Source organism: Haliotis asinina, chromosome 6 (genome assembly GCF_037392515.1).
Source record: "Haliotis asinina isolate JCU_RB_2024 chromosome 6, JCU_Hal_asi_v2, whole genome shotgun sequence".
NCBI classification, from domain to species: domain Eukaryota; kingdom Metazoa; phylum Mollusca; class Gastropoda; order Lepetellida; family Haliotidae; genus Haliotis; species Haliotis asinina.
The window spans coordinates 64,859,740-64,886,223 of record NC_090285.1 but is presented as its reverse complement, the minus strand read 5'-3'; the positions used below and the strand labels follow the sequence as shown (position 1 = coordinate 64,886,223).

General features: G+C 39.7%; 1 protein-coding gene across 1 annotated transcript; it reads right to left on the bottom strand.

Moving 5' to 3' along the window:
- Positions 1 to 36: 36 nt before the first annotated feature.
- LOC137287303 (glutathionyl-hydroquinone reductase YqjG-like) lies at positions 37 to 17,503 on the bottom strand. Its single transcript, XM_067819540.1, has 8 exons — positions 17,093 to 17,503; positions 11,836 to 12,014; positions 11,079 to 11,151; positions 8,187 to 8,385; positions 3,701 to 3,794; positions 3,133 to 3,249; positions 1,728 to 1,844; positions 37 to 1,207 (listed from the first exon to the last, which is right to left on the bottom strand). Exons 1-8 carry the CDS (start codon positions 17,286 to 17,288, stop codon positions 1,112 to 1,114), a joined length of 1,071 nt encoding a protein of 356 aa, XP_067675641.1. The 5' UTR covers positions 17,289 to 17,503; the 3' UTR covers positions 37 to 1,111.
- Positions 17,504 to 26,484: the final 8,981 nt, after the last annotated feature.

Below are 26,484 nucleotides of genomic sequence, written 5' to 3'. Positions count from 1 at the left end.
TAGTTTGTAAGAAGAATCACAAATAATCTTGTCAACTAGATGTGAAAAATCCTTTTATTCAGGATACCATTTTCCTATTTTTTAACATGACATTTACAATTTCAACAACCTGAACAAAATCTGTCCCATGAAAGATTTCAGTTTACTCTGGCCTCCATAAGTATTACCAATCACTGCAGTACAGCTGGAATATTGCTGAGTGTCTTGTAAACCTAAACTCAATCTCGTTCATGGTGACCAGTACCAGTTTCCCTTGGGTTTATATATCCAGCCAACTTATGTTGTTAAGTCACAAAAGTGTATTTTCTGTAATTTGTAATTATTGGGTCACAATGTTTAGAGTTTTGAGTGAGTTATTATTGGCCACATTTCGTATCACTGTAACAGTTAGTATTTAGCGACACACCTTTAAGGTAGCACTTTAGAGTTGCCTCCATTTGGTGTATTTTAACTGTATCTAAACACGAGGCTTATTGTAAAGGTTCCATACTTCGCTAGAATGCTCAAGAATCAGTGACTGTGTATATATAAGACTGGTTGTGTTGACGTACTCACAGAGACTTACACATGGACTAATACAAGTGTGTGTTGTGTCACCATTCAACCTACCTACATCTGTCTGCCTCTTCGTCAAGCGTGACCTACATCCAAGATCACTTGTGAATAATTTAGTAGAACTGTTTCTCACTCTCAAGCCAAGACATAGGTGAATTGATATCATATTTGTGACATATTTGTGACCCATTACTTTAGGTTTGACTTTAGGTTTCAGACTTGTCTGTGTTATATTTTGCTGGTTCTGGGGGGATTTCATGTAACTTTTGTCACGGCAAATTATTAACACATATGAATATATATGAATATATGGTGTATCCAAGTATGAATATACTCCAAAATATTATGTTCCTTTTAATGAGAAAGAAGCGTCTATCAGTACTAAATGCCATTAAGTGACTTCAAAATCTGTTCCTGGATTGTTGACTAATACGGTGCAGTAATGCCTTTGTGGAACACCTGAGAATCCTAGACTGATTGTCTGTGTGAAACCAGTCTGAATATAGTGACTGTCAAACATCAGAATTGTGTTGTGCTCCCTTGAACATCTGACAACCTAAGCTGATAGTCTGGCTCTGTCATGGGGGGCTGTGAAGTCTGGACGAGGACCAACAGGAACAATGCCAAAGGGGTTGAAAGTCTTGTGGCTTCCCTGAACGAAAAAAAAAATGTCAGAAACTTGACCCTACTTGCTGTAACTATGGTTACACAGACACCTTGTACACTTGAACATATTTGCACATTTTTGCGATTCTTTTTTATTGTAGAGCTCAAAACAAGACCAACCTATTTTCATGGATGTCAGAATTTGTTAACATTACCATGTTTTAATGTAATGATGACACTTACAGACCTGCACTATATCCAACAGGTACATCCCATGTTGTAACTTACATGTGTGCACCACAGGTATCTCACGGGTATGCACTACAGGTATCCTACATGTGTGTCCCATTTTGGAACTTAAGGTGTGCACTATAAGTATCTTACAGGTGCATCACATTTGCAACTTCAGGTGCACACAAAAGGTATGTTACAGGTGCATCCTATGCTGCAACTTAATGCTGTGCACTACTGGTATCCTACAGGTGCGTCCTATGTAGCAACTTACATTTATGTTCCACAATCATCCTATACGTGTATTTTACTTGTACACACTAAGATGTACTTACATAGTAGTGCTTCATGATATGCTCCATGTTGACAGTGGCTGCCACCCCTGGGAGCTGGTACAGGTCTCGGGTGTATCCCCACAGGTTTGGGTAGTTCACAATCTGACGTCGGTTACACTGAAACAAAGTGTTTGTTTTGGAGGGTTTCAACTTATGTACACACATCTGCATGCGTGAGTCAATTTTGTTTTGTTTTTTAAAAAAATGAAACAAATGTATGGTCCCAGAAATTGTTTTAAAAAATAATTAGGCTTTCCTCCTACAAAAGTTACACTCTAACAAGGAATTGTTTTGCTGAAAAATTTTAGGATGCTGTTTCTCATTAACAACTTGTCTCCACACAAGCTCCCATCAGAAATAACATAAGCAATGCAGATGTACAAGAACCCGAGCAGAGATAACATAAGCAATGAAGATAATTTATGTCTTTGAAAACTGATGAATTATAAAATACTAGTCAGGACAGTAAAATTTTCCTAGCCTTAGCTTTTGGAAATAGTCATGGTGCTTGGTGATAACCTTAGAAACACATCGGGTCAGCCAATGAGAATACAGAACTACTTTCACAATACAAATAACGAGTCTGATGAAGTGTTACTCATTAAAATGGAAAACAATGAGTGAAGTAGTCATTTCGTCATTTGTCCTTGTATTTGTGGATACTGTGATTTTCAGAGGCTCCAAACTGGAATGAATGTTTACCTTTTAGGAAAATATTTTCAAGCCCATGGAAAATCTCTTACTGACTTTCATAACATAATATAACATAACATAATTTCATCACAATCATTTGATTCTAATCAATGTTAAAAAACAGTACTGACAGTAAGTTGCAACATACAATGATGTAGTGTGACTGTATGAATATAATATGAAATGAAGATGAATAATTTTTGTACCAAATCAACATTCTATGGTAATGGTTACGTAATAAAAAATTCCTGCCACAAATATTTCTCTTTTCAATAGTGCCTATATCCATTGTTCGGTGGGGTGGAGGGGTAGCCTAGTGGTAAAAATGTGGCTTGTCATGCCAAAGACTTGGGTTCGATTCTCCACATGGGTACAATGTGCTAAGCACATTTCTGGTGTCCCCTTCCATGATATTGCTGGAATACTGTTAAAGGCAGCACAAAACCGTATCCACTCGACATATCCATTGTTCGATTATGCCATGCAAGCCAAAGCATCTTACAATTACAAAAATGACAGAAAAAAACAGTTTACATAACTGCTGCACTTGGTCTTATGAATTATGGCTGAAATATGTCACAAATGACATCACAAGTGTAAAAGATAACCTCATGATCAGTTCACAGATTTGCTATCACTATGAAGTATAATGATAGAAGCTATTCACCTCTTAACATATTTATTTTGTCTTGCTGTGAAGGTATATCTTTACCTTGAAATGTGTGTGGTAGACATTGTCAAACCTAACAAGGCTTGTGAACAGCCTGATGTCTGCCTCTGTGACCTGACTCCCTGTCAAGTAGCGCTGTTTGCTGAGAATCTCTTCAGCCTGACACAAAGTATATCATGTTACAGAATAAGTCTTACGATCATCCATGTTACAGAATAAGTCTTATGATCACCCATGTTACAGAATAAGTCTTACAACCATCCATGTTAGAGAATAAGTTTTACGATCATCCATGATAAGTCTAACGAAAGATTATTCTTAAAGTGTTTAATGTTGTTTTACATTTATGAAATATTCATTCGGTAGAATTATGTTTTAAAAAATATAATAACATCAGGTTTACTGATTTTGTTATCTCCTATGATAACTAACTCCATACATGATGAAAACCTAATTCCATGCATTTACAGACCATCCCCAAACAACACACTGAATGCTTGTACAGGTTGCTATGGACCTGTGATAACTTTGAATATCTGAAGGTGTAAAACAAATAATTAAATTGGAATGGCCTGTGTACTTCTTTAAAGCTCAACGTGTCCATTCTTACACGGTCTAGTCCCTGGAAGACTTCATTGATGGTATTGTCATATGCCCCCTGACTACGGGCAAATCCACAGCGGTAGACTCCATTGTTGATCTGTCTGCAACATCGAATAGGTCAGAGGTCATGACAGTGACACTGGTATCTGCATGCAGTGAGACCCCCAATATCCGGACACATTCAGGTTTGCATAAATCATCCAGATAACTGAATATCTGGATATCTTGATTTTTGTCCTCCAGCCTTTGTTGTTGATACGGTTTGGAGCATAGACTTATTGGTTAAAATCACCTCCAAAACAGCATGTTTGTTCACTCAAGTGTCATATAGGCCTACTCATCACCACCAATACCCTGCCGATTGATCATTACTCCGGATTAACAGACCTTGTCTCATGTCATGGACACTCATGCTTCACTTCACATGGTCAGTAGCAGATGAAAGCTTCGTATGGATAAGTGAGTCAATTTTGTGTTGATTTAGTGGGTTTGTTTGTGAAATTTACCGTCCACATGCAAAGACCAAATATTCATTATAGACAGTCACTTTTATAGCGTAAGATATTGTTTTTTAGGAGAAAGGAACAGAAGGTGAGGATTCCGGATCTTTGTGGTCCGGATATCTGGAGTCTCACTGTATATGCATTACCATTATTCCCCTTGGGACTTGTTGATATGTTTATTTAGCACTCACCTGTTTCCATTAATATTCACAACTGTAAGTGACATTACGATGGTCACATGTGGTTCATTTACATGACAGGCGGTGGGGTAGCCTAGTGGTTAAAGTGTTCACTCATCACACTCATGACCCACAAGTGCCCACTAGGGTACAAAGTGTGAAGCCCATTTCTGGTGTCCCCCACTGTGATATTGCTGGAATAACGCTAAAAGCAGCAGAAACTCCATATCACTCACTCAGAGACTCAAGCGGACACTCACTTGTTCATTTAACTGGTTCCTACAGGGTTGTAACGTGTAATTCCTACATATTTTGAACAACTGTTGAATTTTCTATAATATTCCCAAACTATTTATAGAGTTACAAGGGGATACCAAAAAATTCTTATTATCTCCATGAATTTATTGAGAAATTATGTTGCAAATTATAAGGTAACATCAGTACTCCTTATCTATTTAAAGGACCAGAAACTACTTACTTCACTTTCTATCTTCTGGTAGTAGATCCTAAACTTGAGTAACCTGATGCTTGCAGAAGATTGAGTCATGCAGCATTATCAATTTTTTGCAATTGACGGGTTGCACTGCCTGACAGAGTCAAGAGGAGCTGAAATCAGTTTACGGTGAAGACAGCCCACCTTATAATACTGTTGTAAGATGGAAAACGACAAGCCAAGCTGTGGACTCCATTTCCATGACATCAGTAAGGTCATTGATGAGACTGAGTGTTGGTTTTCCATGAAATTAGGGGGGTTATTAAGCGGTCTGCACAAGGTCAAGAAATGTAGGGAGAAATGTGTCAATCTGGATGGTGAATATGTTGAGAAGTCTTAAGGACAAGAAATCAAAATAAAGTTTCTACCCTGAAAACGTCTTGGTGTTAATTAGGACTTTTTGATTCCCCCTCATATAGATGGGGATATTCCAAATGGATATTCCAAAATAATTCTACTTAATATAGTAAGCAAATTAAGATTTGACTGTAAACTGCATTATGCAAAACAACATGCTCCATCTTCTATGTATTAGTAAGAAATTACCAATAAAATCCCAGCAGCTAAACATGAATTGATGCTGTAATGCAGTAAACAAGCCAGGTAATTGAAGCGCTGCTAGATTTTGTGACCAGTGTTTTCAAGCTTTTTTGTTCCTAAATTCACAGTATTTTCATTCAGGGATGGGATCAAAGGAAGTAAATGTCATTACAATCACATAGTCCGTCATTTCAGTTTTTCAGTTCACGCAGCAAAAAGGGAGTGTCGATGTTGATGCCAGTAATGAATAGTTGTTGTGAAAAATGTATAAAGTTATCAAAGGTCTGTACATGTGCATGGATAATGAATGAGTGAGTGAGTGAGTTTAGTTTTACGCCGCACTCAGCAATATTCCAGATATATGGCAGTGGTCTGTAAATAAAATAGTCTGGACCACACAATCCAGTGATCAGCAACATGAGCATCGATCTGCGCAGTTGGGAACCGATGACATGTCAACCAAGTCAGCGAGCCTGACCACCTGATCCCATAAGTCGCCTCTTACGACAAGCATAGTCGCCTTTTGTGGCAAGCATGGGTTGCTGAAGGCCTATTCTACCCTGGGACCTTCACGGGTCTCATGGATAATGAAAGTAATGTTAATGTAAATATCATGAATCTCAACATTTTGTTCATATTGTCTACAAACACATGATTTGTCAATAAACATAGGGTGTCCTGAGAGGCAGGTGTTCAAATGTATATTTTTAAAAGCCACCTGCAGTGACATTAAGAAAGTAACATGTCCTGACTAACTTTCCACTTACCCTGATTTTTATGTTATAATCATGATGATGACATTATGAACGAATAAATCAACATGGTATTTGATGGTAATGTTTACTGGACTATTTATCGTAAAGTGATAAATAGCCAAGAAAGATAACCATACTTTATTGTCATTGTGAAATTTAATAACTACATTTTGAGCAGATATGAAATGAAATCGATGTTTGTTTGCAGTTTGAAACTGTAAGCGGAAATTATCTAGTAGTCCATGGAGATACCATTATTTGATTGCCCGAAATGAAAACTGACTTGTCCTGGGCATCAGGCAATGGGATTTTTTAACCCCTGGGTACAACTCACACTTAACAAGTTTCATACATCAGAAGTTGGTCTGATATGCATGTTCACACCATAAAATATTTTACATGCAAAACAAATGTATACAACTAGTTGTACGATGTGAAAGACCCCAAGCAAGAAACAACAACACTACTACTGAATACACACCCAAAAAAATTAATAAAATCTAATGGCTCTGCTTCACATTAAACATTTGCTTGATTAGTCCAAATAATCACAGACAATGAGAAAGCTATTTCTCTCAGGAGATGTAAACAATTCAGAAGAGAAGTGGCCAGTAGGATGCCTGTAACACGGAATAGTCCACTTTCATCATATCCTGGCAGGATAATGGCCAACTATGTGGACTGTTCCTTATATCCTGTTTAAAGGCCATCACTTGAGAACTCGGTGACATCTCTCTGACAGGGCACTTAACCTACATCTGCATCCATACCTGAAATACCTTGTCTAATGGTTTCTTCCAAACTTGGACGAATCCTTGAACACATTAAAATCTTCAAACTTCTCTCCCCTATTATTCAGTGGACTCTTCCTAGCAGTTTAAGAATGACTTCATTACTATAGTTTGTTCAATGACTTCCTTGTCTCATCAACTTTTATTTTTAACTTAGCCAATTATAATGTAAGTGAGTATATAATTCCACTTTTAGAAATTCAAATTTCATGAATTAATCACACACTTAATATCACATGTTCACACTATATGGATCAAAGTTTATGTAACTAGATTAAGTACAGGGTCAAGGTGATTAGAACACAGATGAGCAAATCAACAACAGGAAGATCAGTAATGGTTTGCCTGCACATTTGCTTTCCTGCACATTTTAATTACATTAACTATGCAACACAAATAACCACCAAAATAATACAGACAGTGACACACTTTGTAATTGTTTCCTTAATTCAAATCAGGAACCAGTCATATGCACTAGAAGTCAACCAATACACAGTGTTCACATGCCCACATCAAAGGGTAGTTTCCACTGGCTGGAGAACCTGCTTGTCTTCAGTTGAAATTTCCACTGCACATATTATCGTTGTCAAGAGCAAAGTGTTTGCAGCTAAAAATTTCATCTCATTCACGGAATGTTATCACTATATTTGTGGATGAAATAATGCACTAATTAAGAAACAGGACAATTAAATAAACAGGAATTGGTAATTCAAAATTAGACAGCTTTGAACATGTAAATTTTTCACATTTATACACCATGCTCCCATGGAAAACACATTGTTCAAGTGTGATGTTAGTTAACAAGCTTTTCTAGTAAAAAGTACTTCCGGTGTCTGCTTGGTTTGTGTCAAAGACTTGATTCTAATCAGGGTCAACGTGGCTAAATGTTTGGTGTCTGGATTAGCCATTTTCATGTCATGATTCTTAGAGGTGGTGTAATCACACCCCCAACCAATATCTTTTACCATGTTAAGTATATTTCCAAAAATTATTTATTGTTCAATATTGTCTTCCTAGTCTATTTTAGAATGAAATAGTGCTTTTTGCATTGCTGTAAACAAATTATTCTCCTCAATTTATAGCTGCAAAAATCTCTCTATAAAGTGGTTCATAGTTAGCTGAATAAAGGAACACAACTCCCCATAGCTACTTGCAGTATTTCAGACCATTTGACACAAGTGCCTCCAACTTCGTCAGTGTAACCATGTTAGAAAGAAAAACGTTTCACTCACGGGTACACCCATTCGTTGATTTCATTAATGGCTGTCTGCAGTTCAGTTGGGTAGAAGTTCAGCTCCCGCTGTTCAGGCGTCTTACAGAATGCATTGAACTCTGTGTTGAACATTCTGATAATCTCGCTGGACTCATTGTTGACGATTGTCTTTGACTGTTTGTCCCACAAAACAGGTACTGTAATTCTCCCTGAGTATTCTGAAAGCACTGGCTACATTAGCATTTCTGCTTTCACATATGGAGTTGGTAAAATCAGAACAGTGGTCGCATCTGACTAGAGAACAAGATTGGTGATCATGTGGCAAGAGTAAATATAGTCTGATAGTTACAACACTTAGTCTATCTGGGCCCTAATTCCATATTAAAGCAATTACTGAAGATATGAACAAAATCTTTCATTAATACATAATAATAAATCTGCATTTATAATGTGCACAATCCAGACATATAAGCCTACTCAAGACGCAAGGGGGTTGTGTAAAGACAAATGTCTGGAAGTGATCACTGGATTTAAAAGTCACTATGATACTTGGAGAACATGTGGGTCTTCATTCTTGATTTGAAATTCTCAAAGGTTGGAAACAGTTCTAACTGTGGTGGAAGTGAGTTCCAGAGGATTAGGAACTTGGAGGAGATTGTCATCACTTACGTACTGGAATGTAGGGAGTCATGAGTACAGATAGATAGCCAGGACTGATGTTATGGAGGCATAGGTAGGTGATAAAGAAAAGCTTGAACTCTATTCTAGCTTTCACTGGCAACCAGTGGAGGTCCCTGAGCACTGGTGTCATATGCACGTCTTGATGTTCGTGTGAAGACCAGTGCGGCAAAATTTTGCAACACCTGTAGCTTAGATAGCAGCTTTCCACTGATGCCCTGAAGCAAACAGTTGCAGTAGTCTAGTTGTGATGTTATTTGACCATGGATGAGTACCTTTGCTGCTTCTGCAGTTATTAAGTGTCCAGTGTTGTTGATGGACTGGAGATGATAGTAACAGTTTTGACTGATATGGGTAAACAGTTTCTCCATGGAAAGGTATGAGTCCAGATATGCTCCCACATCTTTAAGGCTGTCACTGTTTCCGTATCTGCTCTCATGATGGATTGTTCTTCTACTGGTCAACTGTTGCTTAGTGCCGATCAGCATCACCTCTGTTCTTCCTCCATTCTGTTTCAGCTCATTTACTGTCATCCATGGCTCATTTGTTGCTGTACAATGAGCTATGTGGTGAAAAGACTCCTGAAGGTTCTTGAGTTTGAATTTGTCCATCATCTGTGTATCATCAGCAAATGGATGGTGAAGAAGCTTGAAGCGCTGGATGATGTTAGCCAGATTAACTGTATACAGCATGAAGGAAGCGTTGGATGATGTTAGCCAGATTAACTGTATACAGCATGAATGAAGCGTTGGATGATGTTAGCCAGATTAACTGTATACAGCATGAAGTGTATCAGACCTAAAACACATCCTTGTGGAACGCTACAGTGCTGGTGGACAAAATGTTATTTTTCATTACCGATGATAATTGCTTGTCTACAATAAAAAATCAAGTAGGATGAAAATCCCCTGTGGCAGTTACCACGGGATGCCAGATTCAACCCAAAGACAGCTTAGGAGAACTTCATGGTCGATGGTATGAAATGCTGCTGACAGATCGAGCATGACAAGGGAGACCATAAAGCCACAAAATCCAGTGCAGATGGCAGGTCACTGAAGTCATGTATCAGAGCAGTTTCAGTGCTGTAATGTTGGTGGTATGCAGACTGGAACTTGACAAGGATAGCACTGACAGACAGATGGACCTTTAGCCTGCTGTTAACAGCTCTTTCAAGTAGCTTGGATAAGAAGCAAACGTTGGACACAGATCTGAAGTTCTTATGGTCAATGCGATCCAAGTCAGGCTTTTGAATGGGAGGTCTCACAACTGCATGTTTCAAGTGAGAAGAAAGTATTCCAGATTCCTGGCTCATGTTGACAATCTCTGTTTCAACAGGAAGCAGCTGATCTAGTAGCTGCAGGAGAATCACTGTTGGGATCCGGTCAAGGTCCCGCATTGCAAGCTTGGAAACAGTTATGAGGTCCGAAATATCCTTAGAAGGGAATGGTTGAAAGTATTTTCAGCATGAATTGTCTTACAAGATCAACATGTATGGACTATGACTGTCATTCTAAAGATGCTATTATCAAAGCTATCAAACTCGAGTTTTGAAATTTGGCTGGTGCAGCTCTGTTCTTGTCATAGGCTGCACCTGGTGCAAGTTGGACAGCAATCTTTGAATTCAGCCCTGCATACTCTCTTGGAAATATTAAGACCATGCAATTGTTACCAACTGTTTTGTCGATTACAACATGTAACAAGTGACCTGTACCTTGAAAAAATGTGTGAATTAAAAACAAAAGCAAAAACGAAAGCTATCAAACTCTTCTTTGAGGCAGTCCCTATCTTTTTCTTTGTATTGACAATGCTATATAAATGCTATATCACAAATCTAAGGCCTCACAAGATCTCTGATATAAAAGTCACAGTGCATATTGGATGATTATTATCAAACTGGCATTGCAAGAAAAGTGTTGCCTTGTATTAGTACATAGGCATTTTAGGAATGCTTCTTTCATGATAGTTGTCTAAAATTTGCCTTTACCCATTTTGCCTTTACTCTCTTGTCAAGTTCAGTCTTATTGACACCAGGCCCCAATTTCTCAGGACAAAATTTTAAAATGAGTTTGACAATTTGAAACAGAATTTTCACCTCATTTACTGACAGTTTTAGATAAAGAGACCCAAACAACTTAAGTAATTTGAACTGATCCCTGAGGATTTAGTAAAAGTAACTTTCCATGCCAGTTTGTAAACCATATCAATTACAAAAATGACCTAAAATCTACACTACCTGGATCAGCCTTCAAGTAGATTTCCCTCAGGTAACTGGCTCCGTTCAGCGTGTCAAGTGTACATCCTGGCTTCTGTAAACAAACACATGATAGAGCTGTTGTCATGAGACATGGTTATGACGATGTTGGAGCCAGTGTCTACTGGATGCATGAAAGCAGTAATTTCTAATTGGGTTTCAGTTTAAGTAATAATCATGTCCGTCCTAACCAGGTGCTCTTCATTTTTATTGTGAATTTTATGAGATTTTAACATGTCAATTGAATGCCATGGGACATGTTAAATAACTATTTTCCATCTATCTCACTGGGTGTTCTGTATAGGCACTTAATGCACTGGGAATATACTTTTACAATGCCAGTGTAATGTTTACCAATAAAATAGCTATGGACAGAGGGTCTGTTTACAATATATTGTAGTATTGTATTACTATGTTTTCTAGTAAATCAATGAATGAGCAAAATGTCTGTCTTTCAACATATATTGAGCATAATCAAAGGCAGTTGTGTTTGTGTTTGCTAGGACATGTTTTTGTGAAAGAACACTTTAATGGAATTATCGTTATCTACATTCATAAAGTACACCATGGGGAGACAACCACGGTAAGCAGGTAACAATAATGAACATCACAATAAGTAACAGCTTCTCGCAAGTTTTATGAATCCATGTGAATTTGGGACTAAATCTGGACAGAACAAACACTAACAACACAGAAACACTCAAATTTTGCAGAATTTGAAAACATTTCATCGCCAAACCTCATCAGTGAATTTCCAACCACCATCTCCTAGAAACCAATCCACAACGGAGTAAGAGATGGCATCTTCCAGCCCCTTGAGTGTACGAAATATTAGGGTGCGGTGGGCCCATGGACATGCAAGGGACACGTACAGGTGGTAGCGGTTGGACTCTGCCTTAAATCCACTTGATCCATCAGCTGAAAGTAGTGACCATCTAGAGTTCTTATCACTACATTCTCCAGTTCGACAGGTAAGACTTGGGGTGGTGTGGTAAGGCTAGTACAAGTAAGATGAAATCAAAAAAGCTTGTATGAGGTGTCATGTATAGGAGAAAACACGCCTCCAAGGTTTTGGTAGACAATGTAAAACCGGAAGGGGAGGGATTTCCCGACCCCAATGGTTTTACATTGTGTACCAAAAACAAGGAGGAGTATTTTCTCTAACACATATACCATCAGTGATAGGTAATTACATTGTAGATGATCTTGTAGTGACAGTAATTACGAGTAGATATTTTAACCCTGCCACCTTTGACAGCCTGGTGGCCATGTGGTAGAGCTTCTGCCTGCAGATCTGACATCTCAGGTTCCAATCCCGATGGGAAAACATTTGTATTGTGAGCTTAACCTTGAATGATATTTTTCAATTGATTTCAAACACTCATGTATCATTTGAATTCTGTCTGGTCAAGATTTAGGGTGTTGTGACATATGCATGGGATGGTTAGGGCGGGGTGATGTATGTTCGGGGTAGTTAGGGTGTTGTGATATATGCTTGGGGTGGTTAGGGTGGGATGATGTATGCTAGTGGTGGTTAGGGTGGTGTAATGCTTGTTAGCTTAGGATGGTGTATGTCAGGGGTGGTAAAGGTAGGATGATGTATGTTAGTGGTGGTTAAGGTGTTGTGATATGTGCTTTTGGTGGTTAGGGTGCTGTGATGTATGTTAGTGGTGGTTAGGGTGTTGTGATATATGCTTGGGGTGGTTGGGGTGGTTGGGGTGGTTGGGGTGGTTAGGGTGGGATGATGTATGCTAGTGGTGGTTAGGGTGGTGTAATGCTTGTTAGCTTAGGATGGTGTATGTCAGGGGTGGTAAAGGTAGGATGATGTATGTTAGTGGTGGTTAAGGTGTTGTGATATGTGCTTTTGGTGGTTAGGGTGCTGTGATGTATGTTAGTGGTGGTTAGGGTGTTGTGATATATGCTTGGGGTGGTTAGGGCGGGTTGATGAATGTTAGGGTGTTGTGATATATGCTTGGGGTGGTTAGGGCGGGGTGATGTATGTTAGGGGAGGTTAGGGTAGGAGTGATGAAGGCCTGGAGTGGTTAGGATGGGGTGATATATGCTTGGGATGGTTAGGGCTATATGATGTATGTTGGTGGTGGTTATGGTGGTGTAATGAATGTTAGGGCTTATTAGCTTAGGGTGGTGTATGTCAGGGGTGGTAAAGGTAGGGTGATGTATATTAGTGGTGGTTAGGGTGTTGTGATATATGCTTGGGGTGGTTAGGGCGGGGTGATGTATGTTAGTGGTGGTTAGGGTGTTGTGATATATGCTTGGGGTGGTTAGGGTGGGATGATGTATGTCAGTGGTGGTTAGGGCAGGGTGATGTATGTTAGTGGTGGTTAGGGTGTTGTGATATATGCTTGGGATGGTTAGGGTGGGATGATGTATGTTAGTGGTGGTTAGGGCGGGGTGATGTATGTTAGTGGTGGTTAGGGTGGTGTAATGCTTGTTAGCTTAGGATGGTGTATGTCAGGGGTGGTAAAGGTAGGATGATGTATGTTAGTGGTGGTTAAGGTGTTGTGATATGTGCTTTTGGTGGTTAGGGTGCTGTGATGTATGTTAGTGGTGGTTAGGGTGTTGTGATATATGCTTGGGGTGGTTAGGGCGGGTTGATGAATGTTAGGGTGTTGTGATATATGCTTGGGGTGGTTAGGGCGGGGTGATGTATGTTAGGGGAGGTTAGGGTAGGAGTGATGAAGGCCTGGAGTGGTTAGGATGGGGTGATATATGCTTGGGATGGTTAGGGCTATATGATGTATGTTGGTGGTGGTTATGGTGGTGTAATGAATGTTAGGGCTTATTAGCTTAGGGTGGTGTATGTCAGGGGTGGTAAAGGTAGGGTGATGTATATTAGTGGTGGTTAGGGTGTTGTGATATATGCTTGGGGTGGTTAGGGCGGGGTGATGTATGTTAGTGGTGGTTAGGGTGTTGTGATATATGCTTGGGGTGGTTAGGGTGGGATGATGTATGTCAGTGGTGGTTAGGGCAGGGTGATGTATGTTAGTGGTGGTTAGGGTGTTGTGATATATGCTTGGGATGGTTAGGGTGGGATGATGTATGTTAGTGGTGGTTAGGGCGGGGTGATGTATGTTAGTGGTGGTTAGGGTGTTGTGATATATGCTTGGGGTGGTTAGGGCTATATGATGTATGTTGGTGGTGGTTATGGTGGTGTAATGAATGTTAGGGCTTATTAGCTTAGGGTGGTGTATGTCAGGGGTGGTAAAGGTAGGGTGATGTATATTAGTGGTGGGTAGGGTGTTGTGATATATGCTTGGGGTGGTTAGGGCGGGGTGATGTATGTTAGTGGTGGTTAGGGTGTTGTGATATATGCTTGGGGTGGTTAGGGTGGGATGATGTATGTTAGTGGTGGTTAGGGCAGGGTGATGTATATTAGTGGTGGGTAGGGTGTTGTGATATATGCTTGGGGTGGTTAGGGCAGGGTGATGTATGTTAGTGGTGGTTAGGGTGTTGTGATATATGCTTGGGGTGGTTAGGGTGGGATGATGTATGTTAGTGGTGGTTAGGGCAGGGTGATGTATGTTAGTGGTGGTTAGGGTGTTGTGATATATGCTTGGGGTGGTTAGGGTGGGGTGATGTGTGTTAGTGGTGGTTAGGGTGGTGTAATGAATGTTATGGCTTGTTAGCTTAGGCTGGTGTATGTCAGGGGTGGTAAAGGTAGGGTGATGTATGTTAGCGGTGGTTAGGGTGGGAGTGATGAAGGCCAGGGGTGGCTAGGATGGGGTGTTATATGCCAGGGATTGATAATGGTGCCAGTGATGTATGCCACTGGTGGTTAGGGCAGGATGATGTATGTTAGGGCCGGTTAGGGTGGTGCAATGTATGTTAGGGGTTGTTAGCTTAGGGTGTTGAATGTCAGGGGTGGTAAAGGTGGGGTAACATGTGCTAGGAATGATTAGGGATGGAATGATGTATGCCAGGGATAGTTTGGGTGGGGGTGATGTATGTTACGGCAGGGTGATGTATGTTACGGCAGGGTGATGTGTGCAGGGATAGTTTCGGTGGTGGTGATGTATGTTACGGCAGGGTGATGTATGTACGGCAGGGTGATGTGTGCAGGGATAGTTTGGGTGGTGGTGATGTATGTTACGGCAGGGTGATGTATGTTAGGGCAGGGTGATGTGTGCAGGGATAGTTTGGGTGGGGGTGATGTATGTTACGGCAGGGTGATGTATGTTACGGCAGGGTGATGTGTGCAGGGATAGTTTGGGTGGGGGTGATGTATGCTACGGCAGGGTGATGTGTGCAGGGATAGTTTGGGTGGGGGTGATGTATGTTACGGCAGGGTGATGTATGTTACGGCAGGGTGATGTGTGCAGGGATAGTTTGGGTGGGGGTGATGTATGTTACGGCAGGGTGATGTATGTCAGGGCAGGGTGATGTGTGCAGGGATAGTTTGGGTGGGGGTGATGTATGTTACGGCAGAGTGATGTATGTTGGCAGGGTGATGTGTGCAGGGGTGGTTAGGGTGGGGTGATGTATGTTACGGCAGGGTGATGTATGTTAGGGCAGGGTGATGTGTGCAGGGGTGGTTAGGGTGGGGTGATGTATGTTAGAGGTGGTTAGGGTGGGGTGATATCTGCCAAGAGTGGTTAGGGTTGGGTGGTGCATGCCAAGGGTGGTTAGGGTTGTGGTGATGTATGTTAGGGCAGGGTGATGTATGTTAGGTAGTAGTGATATGCTAAGGGTGTGAAGGTGTAGGTTACAGCAGGGTGATGTATGTTACAGCAGGGTGATGTATATTACAGTAGGGTGATGTATGTTACAGCAGGGTGATGTATGCTAGGGGTGTGATAGTGGGTGTGATGTATGATAGAGTTGGCTGGTGTATCCTAGGGGTATGAGGGTGGGTGTGATGTGTGTGTGTATGGTAGGGGTGTAAGGGTGGGGGTGATGTATGATAGGGGAGGGTGATGTATGTTAGGGTGTGGTGATGTATGCCAGGGGTGTGAGGGTGGGGAGTGATGTATGTTAGATAAGGTGGTGTATGCTAGGGGTGTGAGGGAGGGGTGTGACAACCAGTACGCCACTTTCATTTATATCAGAAAAGCGTTTACAAAACTGTTGTCATAGTCACAGCACACAATTACTGTAGCTGGGATCTGTTTAATGCTTGGCTGGTCCTGGCACAATGTTTCCTTGACGTGCCCTACACGTGGTTCACTTGATGCGCTCCAGATAACACCTAGCTGAAAATGCGCTGACTCATCCCTTGCAAGACTTGCTTTTCAGCACAACACTTACTGTATTGGTGACTTATCAGCCAACCTTAAATATATTCATCAGGAACTGCTGGCTTGTTACTTATCCATTGTTTATAAGTTTAATGTATATTAAATGGTCATAATTAAGAGTATTTCGGTCAATTCCTCTGTGTTAATAAAATATCATGACAGCCATCATATTGCTATTCTATCACATTACATGCTTAGAATTAAATACATACAGGTATGCTTATGGATGAGTTAACTCAGGTGAGAGCCATTGCATGTTTGCATGGACACTTCCAAACTATAACCAAAATGGGAATATTTGTTATCTGAATGTAAATAATAACTTCCAATAGTTTACAATTCAACTGTACGGTTTTTGTTTTTATAAAGTTGTGTTTTTAAAGCAGAATTAACAAACAGCTTTTGAGTAAGCAAACAGAACACAGTGTTTTCCTCCTCAGTGAAAACCATGCACGCACGCACGCACGCACACACACACACCTCGACATGTCATTGTTACCTGACATATCATTGTTGCGACAGATGTTATGCAATGAACATCAGTTATAAGTACTTCCATTCCGTTGAATATCACCTAGACTAACGTCAGCTACAGGTGTTGTGTATTAGGATGGGTGGATGTCCGGCCAGCATGTCCATGAAATAATCTGGCATAGATGAACATCACATATTGTAGTCAAATGACTTAAACATGAACGACGCCGAAGCAAGTCTAGGCGCAACCTGCATTTTGTTTCTCACCTGTAACAGTCTTCCTGAAAACAGATTGTTTCCGGACATACTCTCCTTTCTCATTTATTGACGACTTCCACGAGCCAATCACCTTGTTGTCACTTGCGTCTCTGCCACCTGAGCTCATCTTTGCAAGTAGTGTGACAGATAGTCGCCAAAGGGCAGCTTCGGGAATAGCCCTCAGCGTAATCGTTGATCCCCGCATTTATCCGTAAACTTACCGACTGTGAACGAAATATTCCCGAATGTTTCCGTATAACCAGAGCAGCCCCAAACATGCACATCATAATACTGTTGTCTTTGAAAGTACTGCACGGAGCACACGATTCATGAAAATGCACATTGGACACATGTTTTCTTCCCCCTGTGGGCATGTTAACCATAATCGGATACTAAGCAATACATGTAGTTTTGTCTACTGATATCATGAACTTGGCGTAAATAGCAGAACGGCGCCTCGTTGGGGGCGGGGTTCATTGACATTGTATATGCATGCAACTCCTTAAAAAATAATCACCATACAAATGGTTAAGTATGTTTGTTTATATTATAAAATAGTTGAAATAAAGCAGTGATAGTGAAATAAATGTCTAGACAGGGAACTAAAAAACAGCTGATCGAACGGTGTTCGAACTCTGGGCACAGCATGCATCACATTATGAGGTCATATCATTGTTGGCGCTACAGATTCTCGGCGGAGAGTTTGGTGGTTGCCGTGGCAACGAGTAATATTTTTTTTCCCACTTACTACATTTCTGAGAAGAGTGACACGGAAATCGTGTTAAAGTTATTGACCAATGAAATTTTACGAATTTTACATGAAGGTAGGATACAACTGCGTATATCGACTTCGCCTTTGATACAGTCTGGTGCACTCGCTGTCTGCTCAAGATTTTGTGTGTTGTATGATCGGGACATCCCCGTTTTTCCTTTTCTAATCAAACAAACAGTTGGGACTTTATTAACAAGGTTCTTCAAGTATTTAACTTTGGTCCTATACTTCGAAATTGGATTAAAAAACTCTTTCAGCGTAATAGCTGTAGTGCTACAGTTTTACCGGGTTCTTTGTCAAACTCCTTTTCTTTACGGATGCCGTCGAGGAGATCCAGCAGCGTTTTTCATATCTCTTGCTACTTGTATCCAGATATTGGCTATTGCAGTCAAATCTAATAAGACCATCAGTGATATTACCATAAAAGATATGAAATATCTCATCTTCCAAAACACAGACGATATGAATTTCACTTCAGATGGATCTGAACGAGTGCTGTAATGCCTAATTCATATCATTACAACATTTGTTATAGTCTCTGGACTAAATCTATACAGTGATAAAACACATACACCTCTTCGCCTGTTCAAAGAGCCATTCAATATCCTGGGGAATAATTCTTTCAACATTTAATCATTTAAAAGAAATGATCACGTTAAATTCGAACCGCAGTTTTAAAGAATTAGAAAAAAATATTATTCTGGTGGTCAAATAAATTCCTAACTTTGATGAGTAGATAAACGATAATTGAAACTCAATTTATACCCCTTCATACACACGTGATTATCGACCTCACTAATCCACCTTCAGGTTTGTTTATTTGTTTCCAACGCTTAAATAACATACTTTTTACGTTTATTTGGGGCGGGAAGAGCGATAAAATTTAAAGAAAAATGTTGATATACGACTACTGTAAGGGTGGCTTAAGAATGATGGATGTTGTATCTTTCTGTAAGTAAATGAAAAGCAGATGGATAATGAAATCACTGCCTTCAAAAGGGTTGTTGTATGTTAAGCATTTGAGACATTATCACCTTTCGGGTGACATTAATCTATTCTGCTTTCAAGTGGAAAAAAATAAAATGCTACACGCAAAAATATATTAAAAACATTTTTTGAAAAATGTTGTTTCATGCTGTGCATGTATCCATTCTAAAAATAATGAAAGTGTTGATGATTTAGCCAGCTACGTCTTCATTCTGTACCTTTTGTCGTTAACGTGTTGCCGTTGTCTCGTGGTTAATAAAAGGTGTGATATATGCCATGAAGGGCATTGTTTCGAACAATGGTGAATTATTGCAAGTCGTTTGATGCGCTTAAAAATGACACGGTCGGTTTAAACTAAATTTTCGCGTGCTGAATTTCTGAAATAGAGTCAGGAATTTTCAGTGTAAACTGATTCATCGAATAGTTAAATTAAGACATTTCTACTTAAGATTGGTATCAATGATAATAATGTCTGTACCCTCTGCAATATTGAAACAGAAACTTTAGAATATTTATTCGATTTATATGAAAAACAAAACACTTTCTTTATACACTTGTTGAATGCTATCCATACAAAATGATTGTAATCTAAATGCATGTATAAATGTTGTACATTTCCTGCTGAGGGACCGACCAGCAAGCCGTCTTGGGTAACCATTTTTTGTCATTATCAAGAAATATATATATATAAACAAAACAAAATACGACTTTTCTGAATAAAATATCAACCAACTTATATCCTGTGTCTATCTTTCTCCCTTCCCGTACCTCCTATCGTCGGTCTACTCCCATTTGTGAGACTTCCCAATTGTGAGAATTCCCAGTCGTGAGACTTACCAGCAACAGCCATTTTATTCCATAAAATCACATCAAAACATTGAACAAAGTCCAGTTTTGATAAAATTTGTAACTTTACAGTTATTAAGAATGAAAGTGGTGTCTGGGGACATTTAGTGCTGGGCGGTATAATATAATGTGGAGTACATCGCAGACGGATGATGTATATCTGTTACACCTTTCAGTTCCGTAACAACGTCCTGTTTCAGTAGGAAACCTATGGTTTGAAATTCTAAATTAAGTTAACCAGAGTCTATAGTAATAAGGTAAATGTAACAAATAAGTTCCTAAAAAATTCAAATGATACGCTATGCTTGACACGTGATAACAGTGGGACTTTGAAGAATACACATTGTACATGGTATTTTATCAGAGTCACGTGGACCAATCAAAACTCGACATTCTTACATGAGGCTAGATAAACCACTATAAAACATGGTATTTAATTTGTCGCTACAACATAATATTTGGTCCAGTTTGATATAATTCTTACATTTACGGATATACTGATGGGGTATCTACCTAATTCACCGTAAATGATAAAATCTGACTGGAGTAACTTTCATAATTTATACAAATGTATTTGTCAACCCTTTGTTCTTTTCGATCACCATTATATGACAGCAAGTACCGTCGACCATACACTTGATAATATATTACATATTTCTGTATCCGTTAATGTTCTTCATTGAAAACAATAAATGCTCTTCAACAAAGTCTTCAGCTTCAGTCTTCCTCATTAATGAACTATTCCTCCTGTGGGTACTCTTCAGCAACAGGACTGTTCCCACTTTCATGGTAGGGATGGTGGCAGCACCCCCTATATGCACTGAACCATTAATTAATGTGTCTCATAACTGGGAGTTCTCACAAACGGGATGACACCCCTTTCGTCAGCACATCGAAGTTCGCGGAAATCAACCGATCAAACAATTATATTTCCAGTAAGTTCTCAGACTAGCCAGTCTAGTGACTGAGATCACATGATATACTTTCAGAGGATATAGGGATATCATCTACCACCTGATTCTTAAATGATAGTAAATGGGAATATTTTGTGGATCATGTCACTTCCAGTAATAGGAAATGGGAATATTTTGTGGATCATGTCACTTCCAGTAATAGGAAATGGGAATATTTTGTGGATCATGTCACTTCCGGTAATAGGAAATGGGAATATTTTGTGGATCATGTCACTTCCGGTAATAGGAAATGGGAATATTTTGTGGATCATGTCACTTCCAGTAATAGGAAATGGGAATATTTTGTGGATCATGTCACTTCCGGTAATAGGAAATGGGAATATTTTGTGGATCATGTCACTTCCGGTAATAGGAAATGGGAATATTTTGTGGATCATGTCACTTCCAGTAATAGGAAATGGGAATATTTTGTGGATCATGTCACTTCCAGTAATAGGAAATGAGAATATTTTGTGGATCATGTCACTTCCAGCAATAGGAAATGAGAATATTTTGTGGATCATGTCACTTCCAGTAATAGGAAATGGGAATATTTTGTGGATCATGTCACTTCCAGTAATAGGAAATGGTTCCTTCATTAAATAGGAACTAACATCCTTTTTGATACTAATGGCTGTGTACTCTGGTTTTGGATAATGACACTTGTGGTTTATTAGGCAGTTCCTGACTTTACTAGAACTTTGAAGAAATATAAATGGTGTAGGTTCCATTGCAAAATTTATCTTTACTGATCACATCACCTGAGGTTTGAAGTGTTTATGCTGCTAGTCGGATGCTTTTCGAATGGAAGCAGCTAATGGGAGTAGTTTAGCTAGTTTAAGGATGCTCCCCTATGTCAAATATAGAACATCAGTGCTAAGAACACCCAATCTTGATTATCATGAAAAATACTTTCATCTGGTGCAAAGGGAAAATTGATGTGACAATAAACTGGAAATGGGCGGTGAACGTGTCCTGGCACCTGCCATTCATCGGTGGTCAAGCTGGTGTAAAATCGACCTAATATCCATATCATTTCTAGATTCATTACTGAAACTCTACACTCAAACTGATAATGGTTACTAGTAATTGCTTGTTTTGAATAAAGACCAATAAAACTAATAACTGCTTCTGTTTCAGTGGCTATTTAATCGGTTTAAATATTTAATCAGCAAATGATATGCCAGGTTCTACAAATCTTAAACCTGTTCAGAAGTTTGGTTCCATCAACGAAGTAAATAAAATGCTCCCTAAAATGTACAACTTTGTATTGTTCCTGCAAGGGGGAGTAATTCTAGCGATCAACCGCCTCATCCGACACCTGTCATAATATGACGTTATGTAACTGCTGGGTTAGACCATCTTCATAAATCGATTGTTCAATGGTTGTTGCAGAAATGGGGTGTTACAGAAATGATATTGTTACTGGAAAAAATAAGATTGTTATACACTTTATCATGATTATGCATTGCCCACATCCAGGTCCCTGACGAGTTGTAATGGATATAAACTGTTTGTAAACAATAAGGAGACGTACCATCATTTAGACACCTTCTATAGGTCGGCGTCATATGTGCGATGCATTGGTAAGCGTAATATTTTCTGGAGAAAATAAGTTCAGGATATTGTTTTTTAATGACTGATATTTTATCAGTGTGCCAATAAATAAATACATTATTCAAAATTTCAAACCTTATATGTATATATACGTAACTATTTTTGTCCCGTATATGAAACAAAAAGGATGCATTGTGTCTACAAAGGAGCTGACAACATGCAGTCTTACGTGATGTGGTTAAAGCGGCCGTAAAATCGTCCTCTCCACGTTTCGTTTTTCACAAGGTGTCTCAATTCTTTGCAGTACATGTTAATATCTACTAGTATCGCCAGATATATCTGAATCATGGAGGTACTTGACAATGCAGGGGAATGAAGATCACATGCAGGCTGCGAGAAACACCACACCAGTGTACCACTTGTACCCATGTTTGTACAAGTCCGAGGGTGTTACACAGACTTCGTGTCAAAATACTTAAGACGGAATTATGATATGGTTTATTACCCCAATATTTCATTCATAGCTAACCGAGGCTGCCCATTTCAGTCCGCCAGAAGCCATGGTATGATTATTTGGTACGCGGTGTTCCAGTTTCTTAATTGCAGAGAGTGACAGATTATAGTATATGTCCACGTATGGTTATAAAATCTGTATGTAAAAGCATAGTCCAGGCTATGTCATGACTTATAAGTTCTTAAATCGGGTACCAAGATGCTTAGAGAAGCGGTGGCACTTTCATTTCACGAGGGTATTCGGACGGGAAGGACTCTGACCAAGCTTCTCTTATTGTTGACAAATCGACCACGTGTCCATTTGGACGAGCAGCTATCCCATCTCCTTCAGTCATCGGCCAAATTCGACAGGTTGACGGACGGACTAATCTTTCGTCCATGACGACAATCAAAGGATTTATCATTACGTCGGTGTGAGCGCTGCTTTTCTAAGTTAATCCTTTGTATGGGGTTGAGAAACTGCAGTGGCAAATATTTGATGTCACTCATACGTTATGAATTTAATTCCAAACTATGTTAAGTATTTATCCTGTACAACACATCCAGGAGGTCACAAAGATGCACGATGACACCGTCAGTTTTTCGACAGGGCTTCATTGTGAAAGACACTACTTTGGGAATATCTTTGGGTTCGAGTATATTCTGACTAACGAGTTCCAAAGAAATTATAATGATAGATTTTTCAACAAAATCTACTTCCACATTGAAACACGTTTTCCAACGATGCTTGAGGGACATTATCATAGACTCCGGGAAGTATTCTCTTTGTTGCCCCAAACGTTCACCACTGCTGATGTCACATCGTCGAAATATGAACTTGCTAAAGCTTCCTTCACGTTCGGAAACAGATGGAACAAGCTCAAGGTTCGCATGCACAAAGCGACTTTAGCGCGAGTGTAATGTTAACTCCCATAATTTGACAAAGGCTTACGATTGTTGTAGCGCTAAGATGGTTTTGTGCAAGGAGAATAAAGAGGCGTTGAAGGAATTATACCGAAGGCACAATGTGAAACAATGTCATGGCCGATGGAAGAGAACACCCTTTCGCTGCTTAGTGTTAATGTCATCCCGTAATTGCCCACAGAGTGTAGCACCAATAATTGTCTTGCATTTCGTGAAGATGTCCCACGACGACTACATAGTCCTCTCCATCCTAGGTCAAGGAAACCTTCTAGTCTTCCTCAGAAGTGGTGAAACAACATGTCAGAATCAGCAGCTCGCATCCCATATCAAAGAAACTATGACCCTATGGTTTTCTTTAGTGGAGGTGAAAGAACCTGACTGAATCACTGCTCGTCATCCCTTATCAAGTACACTACGACCTTATGGTTTTCTTTAGTGCTGGTGCAAGAACCTGACTGAATCACTCCCATATCAAGGACACTATAACTCTTCCAGTCTTCTTCAGTGCTGGTGCTAGAACCTGACTGAATCACTCCCATACCAAGGACACTATAACTCTTCCAGTCTTCTTCAGTGCTGGTGCTAGAACCTGACTGAATCACTCCCATATCAAGGACACTATAACTCTTCCAGTCTTCTTCAGTGCTGGTGCTAGAACCTGACTGAATCACTCCCATACCAAGGACACTATAACTCTTCCAGTCTTCTTTAGTGCTGGTGCAAGAACCTGACTGAATCACTCCCATACCAAGGACACTATAACTCTTCCAGTCTCCTTTAGTGCTGGTGCAAGAACCTGACTGAATCACTCCCATACCAAGGACACTGTAACTCTTTCAGTCTTCTTCAGTGCTAGTGCAAGAACCTGACTGAATCACTCCCATACCAAGGACACTATAACTCTTCCAGTCTTCTTCAGTGCTGGTGCTAGAACCTGACTGAATCACTCCCATATTAAGGACACTATATCTCTTCCAGTCTTCGTTACAGGTGGTCAGGACCAGTCTGAATCAGCTGCTATCAGAGCCATGTTATCTCGAGACGTACGTTGTTCGTATTTGATGTAAAGTTGTCCACTGCGAAAGCTACAGCAATAATGGAATGCACGGTCCTTGCAAACACCCACTGAACCAACATGACGTTCAGGCATTCGCCAGAAGGTCTTCGACATATATCATCGATTCCCTTGGCGAGTCATACCAAAATCATAAAAAAAATCCCACCTGTTGTATTTTATGGGATTTTGTCGAAAAATGGTGAAAGAATATGTGCGTCCCTGACATTTCAAAAATAAAGTCAGCCATATATTCATCTTTTTATTTTACATCCATTGTTCCTCACGTGATCACAAGGTACGTTTGAAAGTATCTAGAACGGTTTTATTGACCTTTTATGAAGTGTACAAAACATCGTGCGACATTTTAAATGTCACGAGAACTGGAACATCATTTCGATTGCTCACTTGAAATATAAATAATAAAGGAAACTGATAACAGAGAACATTAGAAGATTGTTCGTTGTGAATTACGTTGGCGACGGGACGCACATGGCAATCATGGTTTATGCATAAACTTGTGCGAGTTGATGTGGTAGCCTAGTGGTTAGTGAAGACCCGGGTTCGACTCCAGACGTGGGTACAATGTGTGAAGCCTGTTTCTGGTGTCCCCGTCGTGACGTTGCTGGAACACTGCTAAAGGCGACGTAAGACTATACCTACTCATTATCATGAATGCTTGGTAAAGAATATGGCCACAAAGCACGTTATGAATTAAATAATGCATAATATATAAAGCTTATTGGTATTTTGGCCCTGGTTATGAAATCAACATTCTCGTTTTGTGTTTTTCTTTTTTGCTTTTTGTTGTTGTTTGTTGTTGTTTTTTGTTGGTTTTGTTTTTTTGGTTTATTTGTTTTATTTTCGTTTTCTTTTCTGTTTCAAAATAGGTTTTCATAGCAACTAAGTACATGTACACAAGTGCCTGCCTCAAGATAGAGACTTCAGCTATGCATTTGGGCTTTCACTTTGCCACAAAGATTGATGGTACCAACAAGGTACCGTGCTGGCATGTTATTGTCTTCTACCATAGTGAAACACACATAAACAACATATGATGAAGACGCTGACACTTGATCTGAGCATATAAAATATAACAGCCGGTTTATGGATGAGATATTACTATGTGGGGTTAAACAAAAAATACAAATTTTGTAGGTAATGTGAATACAAATGCCATTTAGAAAGTGATCAAATGTTAAATGTAGGATAATATGTTCGAAATTATAATCATTTTGAGAACAGATGATAAAGAGGAATTGATAAACAGTCATGCATAACCTGAACAGAGGGGTCAATCATCTGAGTCGCATTTTGCCTCAAACACATGAGCCTGAGACACCTAAGATCGGTAAATTTATGAATATTACGAATGACAAGGACAATAGATGGATGACATAAAGTCGTCATTGTGTCGCCAATAGCCGGCAGCAATGCTGTAGTCGACGCCTTGCGTAACGTTGGTAGTTACAGGCATACGTTCCTTATGTAATTGTAGCCGTGAGAGCGTCCGAGTGGAGCTGGACAGGGGTCATCGATATTCTCACACGGCGACTCCGACTCGTCTATCACGGGGATCACACAAGTTTATCTTTAGGTATTTTCACCTGCCATAAACATCGGCACCAGATCAACAGTTCTGAGAGACTATAGTCTGTTTCAATCTGCAGATTTTACCTGATCCTTGTGATACAGTGTATGGTGCGCGCTTTCGCACGTGCATGTGTGCGTGTGTAACAAATATGAATATATTTATTTAAATATATAAATATATTTATTTCATTTCATCGATCGATTCTCTGGCGGCTATAACTGT